Raw genomic sequence first — 11,372 nt, forward strand, 5'->3', positions numbered from 1 at the left:
AGTGACCAGAGAGTGATTAGGTAAGCTACTAACTACATAACTTGGTGGGTTATCACAAAGATTTATTAATTCAACACTGATTCATGTATTGACTACTACCTGACTACTACTAGTTCTGGTCTCAGTGCAGCTGCATGCAGCTAGGAATCAATATTCTCGAGTTCTTCCTCTCACCAGGAACAAAGCAGCAACACCTCTCCCAAGTTAGCTCCTGAGGAGGGGACTGCATCCAGCAATCAGTAGTGTTGTTTCAGATCTTACAGGGTCAGTAGGTTTGTTGTAATCTTTTTTGAGAGATCTCACATTTCGCCATGCCATGTCACTGAAATGGTGAGGTCTGTCAAAAACTGGTCAGTATGTCACTAAAATAATAAAGTGAGGCAATTATTTATTTAACATTTGTTTACCGGGAATGTCCAACTTGGAACAAGCCAATTTTCAGTGGAGGCCCACGGAGAAATGCTCTAGATGAATGTCTTTGTACTGTGGGAGGAAACCCACATGAATGTAGGAAGGACATGCAGACTCCACACAGAAGGCACCCCAGCCAAGAATCAAACCAGAGAACCTGTTGCTGTGAGGCAACAATGCAAACCACTGCATCACTGTGCCGTCCATCTGCAGTGTTAAACAAAAGCAGTGAGTATTCAAAATATTTTAACAGGTTCTGTCTATGCAAAATAAATTTCAACCAAATGGACTCAATCTTGCTAGCTAAAAATAAACTACACTCATACAAAACCACAGCAATTCTGTGGTTCAGTCATGAACAGCAGGCAGTGGTCTCATCCACCAGTACAAAACCACAGTGTCAAGGCCAGCCAGAGGTATTATTGCTTTGAGCATGTGACAACTCCCCATTTTTCATACAGTGCATAACAACATGGCTACAAAGGTATTTTAATTAGCAGATTTACACTCAATGCTCCTGGGTCAAGTAAATGACCCCTCTTATGCCAGTTAAGGAATTTTTAAAACAATAAATTGTGTATTATAAACAATTTTGTGTTTTGTATTACAATTAATTACTGTATTTTGCTTGCTTTCTAGCTGTCTGTATTACTGTGCAGAAAATGTTTGAAATCACTCACGAAAACATTACTGTAAATTGTTGGCAGTAATATATAGTTTACCAAGAGGAAAACAACTGTGGATTAGGCAGATAGTTTTGACATCATCAAAATAGGAAGACAACTGCAAGCTTGTGTATTTTTAGCAATACTTTCTTCTTCACAGAAGCAGATGACCCACCTTGGGAACATTAGATGCTGTATCCTCTTTTCTTCAACTTTGTCTTACCTGAAAAAAGAAAAAAAAAAAGCAGGAGAGGACTCAAGAATGGTCACACGAATGTGCAGATTCACTGCGACTGGCAATGCAGATGTAAAATAAGTAACTCCATTTGGCCCATTAGTAAGCTAAAAACTCAGCAAGCTGGATGGCTTGAAAACATTTCTGCTGAATATCAGATTCACTACCCAGAGGCATAAATAGAATGGTGAAAATATTTGCCTCACAGCTCCAGAGTGCAGGGTGTGAGTCGGATATCTGGAAAGTTGTCAACACTTAAGTCTGCATATTCTCCTTGTTTTATGCAGATGTATATTGTGTTTTGCACTTGTCCTTCCTTAAAAAAATGTTTTTTAACTAAGACTGCAATAACTTATGATTAAATGAGATGATATGGAAGGAAAATTAGTTATGGAGGAGAATTTACCCATCAGTGTTAATAATGCCCTAAATCTTATTAGGACATGAGAGACTCTTCTGAGCAACGCAGTTGCAAACTGATATATGAATAAGGGTTACTACATGTATCAGTGCTAAAATATAGGCCGCTCCAACTCTCAGTACTTAAAGAAAGATAACACAAGTATATAGCTGGAAAGTCTTACCCTTAAATGTCAGAACTAGAATATGCATTCTTGTTGCATCTGAATACATGTTTTTTCATGGTCTATTTTTGAATGAATGTAGTTTCTCACATTATGTTTTCTTTCTTCCCACTTAGCAACATCAGACTTTCTATGATTCAGTTATCCAAATGGTAAACCAGCCTCGTCAGCTGCAACACATCGCTCGCTGTGCTGTACGTAAACATCTGGGCAGCAGATGCTACTCGTCTATTTCATCACTGAAACTTCCAAACTCTTTAAAAGAGTATCTGCTCCTAAAATTAGAAGGGTATATAAAATAAGTGAATTTCATGTGTACTGTAACTTGTTAGTCAGAATGGACCATGACAATTTGAGAAGGCTTATTTTCTATCCACAATGATTGACTTGGACTGTGATTAAGTTATGTGAGCTGTGTAATATCTAAGTTATTTTATTAGTAAGGCAGATTGTGGTTCTTTACTCATAAAGTAAGATTTTCTTGCCATTACATTTGTTTACTATGAAAGATACAAAGATTCCATGTACCTTCTGGAAATAAGACATCTGATATTTGATCACTGCACATTTTGGTGGATACTTTAATATAAAATAATAAAATCAGTTTATTATTAGGCATATTTTGAGTGCATTCACTAATGACATTTTTATTATTAAATAATTCAATCAGTTTATTTTTGTGCAGTGTGTATTATAAGTTCATGACTGATTAATATCAATATCAGATATTTCAAAATTATACCATGTGTGTCTTACATATCCTTCCATTACATTTTATTGATCTGTAGATGTTTACCCATTACTTTGAGATCTCTGAGATATAGCTCTCAGCCTCTCAGAACAGAATCATGAACAAAGTTAAAAATAACAGGAAGACAATAGACCAGAATTGGAGACATTCTTTAAATATTGTTCTCATATGCATAAGAAGCTGGAAGAATAAGAGGTTTTGCATTAACCTGTGTTTTCTGAAGGATATGAAGTCTAAAACTCAAATGGTTTTCATTATTTAGTGATTGCAATTCTCAACCATTTGCCAAAAAACACACATTTTAGAAGGAACACATCAAATTATGAGGCAAAATCAGGGACATTTTGCATCAGGGACTGTTGGGAGGTAATATAGTGAGCATAGTTGTGCCACCATATTTGAAGGATATAATGGTAATCCTCTTGTTTAAAGGGTTCATAGATTCAATAAGACTACCAGGCTAGTGTCTTTGGAGAGATATTTTAAGCCAAGCTGAGTTACCCAATTTATAGCTCTGTTGTCCCATATGTGATTAACTACCCATACCATCATTTTAGCAAGTGCTTATCGACATGTTTGGGTCCCACCTACAATGTCATTGGAATCCTGCTGTGGGTAGGGGATTTATGCACTGCCTTCCCCAACTAAGATGATAGTGGGCAGTTCCAGGGTAACTCTCTCCTACTTCCCATCCACTGGTTTAAATTACTTTTTATAGGTACATGGACAGACTTTGTTTTACTTGGATAGGACGTCTATTCTAGAGTAATAGTATCACTGGGGATATGTACCTATCCCTCCAAAATGTTCTGTTTATGTTACAAAAGAGGCTTAGGACCCTAAAGTGGGTATTCCTAGTAGTGTTTAGCTGGCAAATGTGCAGTGGATCCATTAGTATTGGGTCAGAAGATAACTTATATGCAGGGCACAGGTCACCTCTTGGAAGTCTGTAGGAGACTGGGTATCACAACAGGGCTTTTAGACAGCCCATTTAGGTCATGGCCCTAGGTCCAGTATTTTCTTTGTAAGAAACTTCTGTGGTAGATCCAGTTGCTTCAAATTCCTGGACAGATGCATACCAAAGGGGGCATTCTACTCAACGATGGGGCTAATAAGGGCTAAATAGAGTGGGACAATGACGTCTCTAAACCTCTACACCTAGACGCTATCCTCTTATTTATAAGCTGCATAGTATAGAAGGACTTCCTTACAACAGTAGACACATGTTGATTGAATGCTAGGTCACTGTCCACACATGTTCCCAAATCCCTAACTACCTGTCTGCTCTTAGGAGTGTTCTATGAATGTAGTAGTTTCCAGGGGCAGTCAGTTTTTCAAAGGACACAATAATGCCCTTTTTGGTATTTAGCTTTAGTCCATAACTCTGACATCAGTTATTGGTTTGGGACAAATCCTCCTGGAGGATCATTGAGTCTTTGGGGGATTCAATGAACTCAACTAGCTTGCAGTTTTCTGTGAACTTGGTCAACTAAAGACCATTCATGCTTGCTTGCACTTCTGAGATATATATGTCAAATAGCAGTGACCCCAGCACAGAGCCCTGTGGGACCCCCACTAGTGCCAGGTCTTTTTGTAGAGGTGGCTTCCCATATCTGAGCTTCCTGTGTCCTATTAGTGATCCAGTTAGCTAGCCACCAGTTGACATAGGAGTTTAGTCCTAATTTAACAAATTTTTCAACAATTCATGAATGGGATACTGTGTCAAAACTTTTGGCCAGGTCAAGGTATGCAGTGTGTACTGTCTTCCCTTCGTCCACAGCTTTAGGGACTTTTTTGAAAAAGTTCAGTAAGTTTAGAGCTTTAAGTGCCAGACAGCTCTAATTCAATTAAAAAGTTAACACAATAAAAGGGGCATCATATGCATTTCTTGTCTAATAAGAATTATGAAACTCTAATATCTGGCATTACTGATTGACTGTAATCCTCAGTGATTTACCCGGATTTTTTTTAACTTATTTTTTTGACAATGTAAGCTCACTTGGCAAGTTGTCCCTTTGCGGTGACCTGGAAACACTGTTTGATTAAATGACTTGCTGACAGTCACTCAGAACACAAATGAAGGTGGAAATAATCAAACTCTGTACCCTGAGCACAGGGAGGAGCTCATTAAGAGCTCAGCTTGAGTCTTGTGCACTGACTGCTAAACCAGTTAATGAGGGACAGGGTATAAATATCAGACAAAAATCACAGATGTTCTGCACAATCAGAAACAGATAAGAGGCAGAGTACTCTATTTCACTGAAAATGTTAACAGAAAAACAGGGTTTGCATCTGCATGTATTTTCTGAACAACAAAGACTATAACACTCTAATGACTGGCATTGCTGAATGACTACAATCCTCAGTGATTTATCAAAAAACATGCAGTTGATGAAGGTCTGGTGGTTACTGCAGAGGATTAAGGCTCTATGTTGTTAGTGAGTCAAGAGTACAGGATTTGGTTCTACCTACCTCCATTTGTTTAATGTGCAACTTTGACCAAGTCACTTAACCAGGCAGTTGTCCCTTTACTATAGCTCCTCTGATTTATCTGAAAATGTTGTCTGAGAAGATCTCTTTTTTGGTAAGGTAGTGTTATAACCTGGTCTCAGTTTCCAGTGTTTTCTCCACAGGAAGGCAGTGCTGTAGCCTAGGTCTGTACCACAGCCGAAACATGGTCAAACAGGACCAGGGAGTGTAATGGACAGCCGCCGCCCCCCGCCCCCCCCAGCCATATCAATATTCTATTACTTGTCTGTCTCTTCCGAATTACTGCAAAACACTGTTCAAACTTGTCAATATGCATACTTTCATTCATAACCTTGTGTTTCAAATTCTACAACAAAAACATTGAAACACATTTGCTAAACAAAACCAAGAATTCTCACATTGAAAATCAAACTTAGTATGAGCAACAGTAAACTTCTGTTAGCATGAAACTCATAAATATTGAAAGTACACCTGGCAACCCATTAAGCTATGAGAGACAAGAGATATGTGCTGGGATTCACTGTCAAATATTATACAGTAAAACACTAATTAATGCTTATGTGAAGGGTGTAGGGATTCCAAGACTGTTTGTCTTCTTAAAAACAAGAACCACACAAAGCACCTGAATATTAATGTGTTACACGCACACTGCATGTCTGTGTATCCCACCCACATTTTTAGTTCCCTTAGTACAAGAATCAGGGGCAAAAAAACAAAAGCTGGCTGTTGGCACAGAGGATTATGGCAATGAGTTAACAAGCTGCTTCATGTGTCCAGCTTTTGATTTCCGCAAATACCTCTCAACTGTACAGATTTTCCCAGAATGTCCAAATGTTTGTCTCATATTTTTGGTCCATTTTTCATAAATTGTGGTTTTCTGGCAAATTAGTAGCAAATCATTAAAGATTAACGTTAGAAAATAATGACAGACATTTGAGTTTCAGACTTCATACCCTTCAGAAAAATGCATGCTAATGCAAAACCTGTTATTCTATCAACGTTCTAAGTTTGTAAGAGCAATATTTAAAAAATGTCCATATTTTGGCTTTGTCCAGATTTCTTGCTCTAAGAGGTTGACAGGCATGTAAATTCTGCAGTCTCGGTTTGCCTAAGTTCATGACTCTAAACAAGTCACTTAATCAGACAGTAATCCCAGGTTAGGTCTGGAGAAGGTCCATGGAGATCACTGCTCTTCCCATTTACAAATATAAATAATTAAGTAAATAAAACATGAAGGAGAAAGGCAGAATTTAAATAAATGTGTTATAAACCTATAATGTTGCTAGAATAACATTTTGAATTGGCTTTAATTCTCTGAAGCATGCAAAGTATGAAACTCACACTGAGGTCTGTCATTATTCAGTGACTGTCTGTGGATGCCTTGACATAGCTCGCATGGGATAAAGTCTAAAAGTCAGGGATGGATGTGAAATATACTACTGTTCTTGTACACTTAAAACGTGTCAGAATGACATGTTTTGCATTGGCATTAGATTTCTGAAAAATATAAAGTCTGAAACTCAAAATGCCAATCATTTATTGACCACAGTGCCAGTCTGCCAGAAAAACACAAATGTTATTCAAAACAGACAGATGAAAAAGAAAAAGCATGGACATTACATGAAGTCCATCAGGGAGAGTTTATGATATTTGCCATCACCAGGAAAAAAGAAAAACTTTTTTTGTATGAGAAACAGACCAAAATACAATGCAAAATCAGGCAGGGACATTCTGAGAATCATGGAAAGTTAAAACGCATTGTCAGTCAGGGACAATTCATGATATCTGCCATCACCAGGACGAAAACAAAACACAAATGTTATTAGAAATAGACCTAAATATGAGGCATGTCAGGCAGGGGCATTCTGAGAAATCAGTGACAGTTAAGATGTGCGGTAAGGAAGTTTCACCTTCCTAATACAGAAAGCTGTCAAGTTATAGAGTCACAGTAATGTATATGATTTAAAGCTGAAGTTTCTGGTGTAATAATGTTACTCTTTCTGAAAATTCCTTTCACAGCAACCCACCTTGCTTATATCCATTAATGTCCCCTATGCTCATCTATCTTTGGACACCTTTTGACTAGCTATTAATTCCAGTCTGGATTTAACAGCTCAAATACCAGGGACAAAGCCAAAAATAGGTTCATAGGTTCATAAATAATGGGACGAAAAAGACCAAAGTCAGGAACATTTTTTTTTAAATAGAACTAATTCTGAATTAAAAAGTTAAGAATAGGTTTTTCATCTATGTGCATTTTTTAAAGAATAAGGTATAAAATTTGCATGTGGCATTATTGACTGACCGTTATCTTCAGTGATTTACTAGAAAATCAAATGTTGCTCAATGTAAAGAGAGATAAGCACCACACTAAAGTTAGAGGACAATGAAAAATGCCAAGGAGATCTGATCTTAATCCCATCTCAGTAATAAAAAACTTCAATATCTCTCTTCCATTTGTTTCACAACATAAGGAACTATAGCAAGGCTAAATCCTGGATAAGACAGTATGAAATCCAGACTGTGAGGAACAAAGAAAGAAAGAAAGAAAGAAAGAAAAAGTCAAGTTATGGGCTTGCAATCATACCATAGGACAGATTTTAAATACTGCTCTTATAAGCTTAGAAAGTTGATAGAATAATAGGATATGTTAGCAGCTATTTTCTGATGGATATGAAGTCTGAAACTCTAATGTATGTCATTATTTAATTACTTCAATCCTCAGTGATTTGCCAGAAAACCTCATTTTATGAGAAGCCGACTAAAAAATATGAGACAAAAATCTGGACATTCTGCAAAAATCTGTACAGTTGAGAGGTATATACAACCACTGAGAAGGTCATGGAAAATATATAAATCAAACACTGATTGGAGTTATCATTAAGAATAATGTTTTTAGTTGAGCCACATGAATGTGAAAAATATAATTCACACAAAGTTTGTAGACTCCTACAACATATTTTGAAATGCAGTCTAAATTTGTAGTTTTTACATTCATTAACCTCACCTGAGCTGCGGTGGTGGTGCTGTGGTAGCGTTGTAGCCTCACAGTTAGACGTTGCCCGTTCGATTCTCAGTTAGAGCGTCTTGTGTGTCTACATGCGTGAATAGGCGTTCCTTCGTTGAAGGTTGCGCATTAGGCCCGGCAAGCCAGCACGTAAAAATCTACTGCCAATCATTAGAGGACCGGAGTTCCGCTGTGGTGACCCCTAACCAGGAAAAGCCGAAAGACACAAACAAACATTCATTAACCTCAATTAAAATATAACTCTGATTTTGCTCAATAGTCAATAGCTCAAAAATAACCCCCCCCCCTTTAAGAAATAAAATGGTACATAACACAATGGAATGGGAGTCCATGAAAAGCAACTGTGTATATACTGATCTCTAAAGTGAAATCCAGTGGTGAACTAATACCACATAGACATGACTAATAATACAAAGCCTGTAAAAAGGTTTTCTTCTTAGTTTGTACCAAATAATACAAGTTCTTGCCTTTCTGTGACACTGTAGTTGCTCACCACAAATTTGTTTTGTTGGCCTCACCTGTTACTGCCTGCTTCACTGTTGGTCTTTCTTTTTTCATATTCAAGGACCTTCTAAGATTACTGCCACTGCCTGACTGTTTTCTTTCTGTTGAATCAGAATTTACTTATAAAAAGTTTTTTTTTTAAAAAGGCATGCTACGTAAGTTACCCTTTTTATAGTAAACCTGGCATCCGACCTACAAGAGCAGTGGCGGCCCTGCCAATCACCAGACAGAACTGGTTCATTAGCCGTAGCTTTTAACCAGTCAGGGACAAATTACAACAGAATCAGGAACAAATCCAGAAATAATCAGGGACAATTTTAAAATATTAGTCCTATTAACTTGAGGCATTGACAGATTAAGAGAATACTAATTAATATGCATTTTTTGAAGTAAAAGAAGGCTATAGCTCTAATTATTGTCATTATTTCTTAAGTGTAATTCACCACCATTTCTACAAAAGTCACCAGATTTAGGAGTGATTAAGAAAGATGGATCTAAACATCTGAGTCAAAATCAGGGACAGTTGAGATGTATGTAATTTTATAGTGTGCATGCCAAAGTAAGTCGTCTATGCAGAACTCTTTTTATATCACTTCTGCATTTCTAAACATGAAAAGTGTGCATGCCAAAGTGGCTCATCCATCTATGATTTACTTTTTGTCACTGCCGCATTTTTAAAAACGTATGCAGCTGCCTAGACTGCCCAGCTATTACCTTCTGCTGAGAAAGACTACTGCAAGCTGCAGTAGGTGGAAGTGCAACTACAGCACTTATATTTTTTTACTAAAGACTTCACCCTTCAAATAGGAGTGACAACTCGACTTCTCTATTGGTTAGACTGTCATTCGGGTCTGGTTAGTAGCTACTGGGGTAGCAGCACTTTGGAAAGTTGTTGGAAGGCTGAGACAGTCACCCAACACCTACAAGTAATTCCTATGCTATACACTTTCTCCGGGATTGGTACAGCTCTACCTACCTTTTATTAACAATAGCAAATCAATTATTCATAGTTTGCCAAAGCACCTTACTCGTGACCATTGATGCGCCGTAGGATGTTAACTCATGTACCACATTTATATAACCAGTTCAGCACATTGTAAATCCACTTTACATCACTGCCATCATTTTACATCAAGTCATTGTTACATTTAATAAAAACACAAAGGCATCAGATGGATTAAATGGCCACAGCCAAGTATTTATTGCCAGTTACTGCTAGTGACCCTTAATGATTGATGCCAATTATTTTGAAATGTACACAAGGCAGGAATTTCAAGGAGGCCATTCTGTTACTTCATGGCAGTGCCCTAAACACTACAGAGCAACAGAAAGTACTGTCAGTATCTGGCCCTTCCAATTAATCTTACCCACAGCATAACAATTTTCTCAATTCCTCTAGGCTGTCTTACAATCTGACAAGAAGCCATTGCCAGGCTGATAGATCCCCTGGTAACAATCCATTAGGGCTGTCTGGCCTGTGGAAGGTCCAGCTAAAGAGTGCTGAGACCTCCCCCCTCCCACTTACCTCAGCCTCCCTTACCTTTCCTGTCTTCCACCACTGATTTGCTTTGTTCCCAGTGTTTTCAATACTACCCAGGAACAGCTCATCACGTCCTGACCCTTCTGACCTATCCTGTCCATATCTGTTCCTCCACCTCCCCCCTCTGAAACCTGTGTCCAAGCTGACCGGTCTCGGACAAATGACGGTTTGCTGCAGCCTGGCTAGTCAACCATTGTTAACTAATTCTAGTCATTCGGCACCCTCCAAGACTATACCCGAGGCAATCATTTGTATGGTCTATTCCACTGAGTCTGCCAAGGGAGGAGGAGGTCAACTGGACTGATGGTGATAGGGACAGCAAATCTGGCCACCAAAAATTAGGAAGTGTGGAAGGAAAACTAAGTCATAAAAAACAGTATGAAGCAACATAAAGCAAATATTTGCTTTAAACAAAGTTTAACAAATGGAAAACACCCAATGGGAAAAAAGTCAAAGTTCTGGGTGGATTGACGGTCTCCAAAGTGAGTTGTTTGAGAATGGTGAGAGGTTAAGCAACTATGTCTTTTTCAAGGGGGAGACTGGACTTAAGTACATTTTTTACAGTACTATATTACTGCTGAGTGTCACCTCTAATAAGCACACTTCTCATTGGGTTGGTCTGCTGTTGTGCTTCTTATTGGTCTACTCATGCTTTCGTCATAGAGCAGACTAATGTACATCTGGCTATTGCTTCATTTGTGTCGTAAAAAAAAAAAATAGAGAAAGAAGTTTTTTATTCTTTCAGTATTTTGCTATGCAGCTTCTGGGGCACTCACCAGGGCACATAGTTTAATGATGGAGGTGATGTGCCCCAGAGCACCGCTGCCCCTGGTCGGTAGTTATCAAGACCAGCATATTAAACACATTACAATGCAGTGTGGCACTAACTATACATGTTTACATAAAGCCTTGGGTACTACCTGCAGTGTGGGATAGAGAAATGAATATAAATGTGCAGAGCACTTACAGGTATGACTAGTACATGACTACTTAATAGATTCCAAACAATGTAATGAATTTTCAAGTATATGCAACATGCAGGTACTATTACCTGTACAAAGGCACATACAATCATAAGTCTTCACCTAGCTCTTGAAAAATATGACTGCAACCTATCTGTATATTAAGCTCAGCCCAGGAGCACTGTCTGGTTAAGTGACTTAC

At 38.1% G+C, this 11,372-nt stretch overlaps 1 protein-coding gene across 1 annotated transcript in view; it reads left to right on the top strand.

Annotated features, from left to right (window-relative positions):
- The window catches only part of ASB16 (ankyrin repeat and SOCS box containing 16), a 212,996-nt gene extending 210,481 nt beyond the window's left edge, over positions 1-2,515 (top strand). Inside the window, exon 5 of the mRNA XM_044055166.1 lies at positions 2,012-2,515. Coding sequence (XP_043911101.1) covers positions 2,012-2,197 — 186 coding nt within the window. The 3' untranslated portion in view covers positions 2,198-2,515. The remainder of the gene's footprint in view (positions 1-2,011) is intronic.
- The last annotated feature ends 8,857 nt before the right edge of the window (positions 2,516-11,372 follow it).

The sequence above is a fragment of the Protopterus annectens genome, chromosome 13.part0 (assembly GCF_019279795.1).
Source record: "Protopterus annectens isolate FY-2018-M chromosome 13.part0, PAN1.0, whole genome shotgun sequence".
Lineage (NCBI taxonomy): Eukaryota > Metazoa > Chordata > Ceratodontiformes > Protopteridae > Protopterus > Protopterus annectens.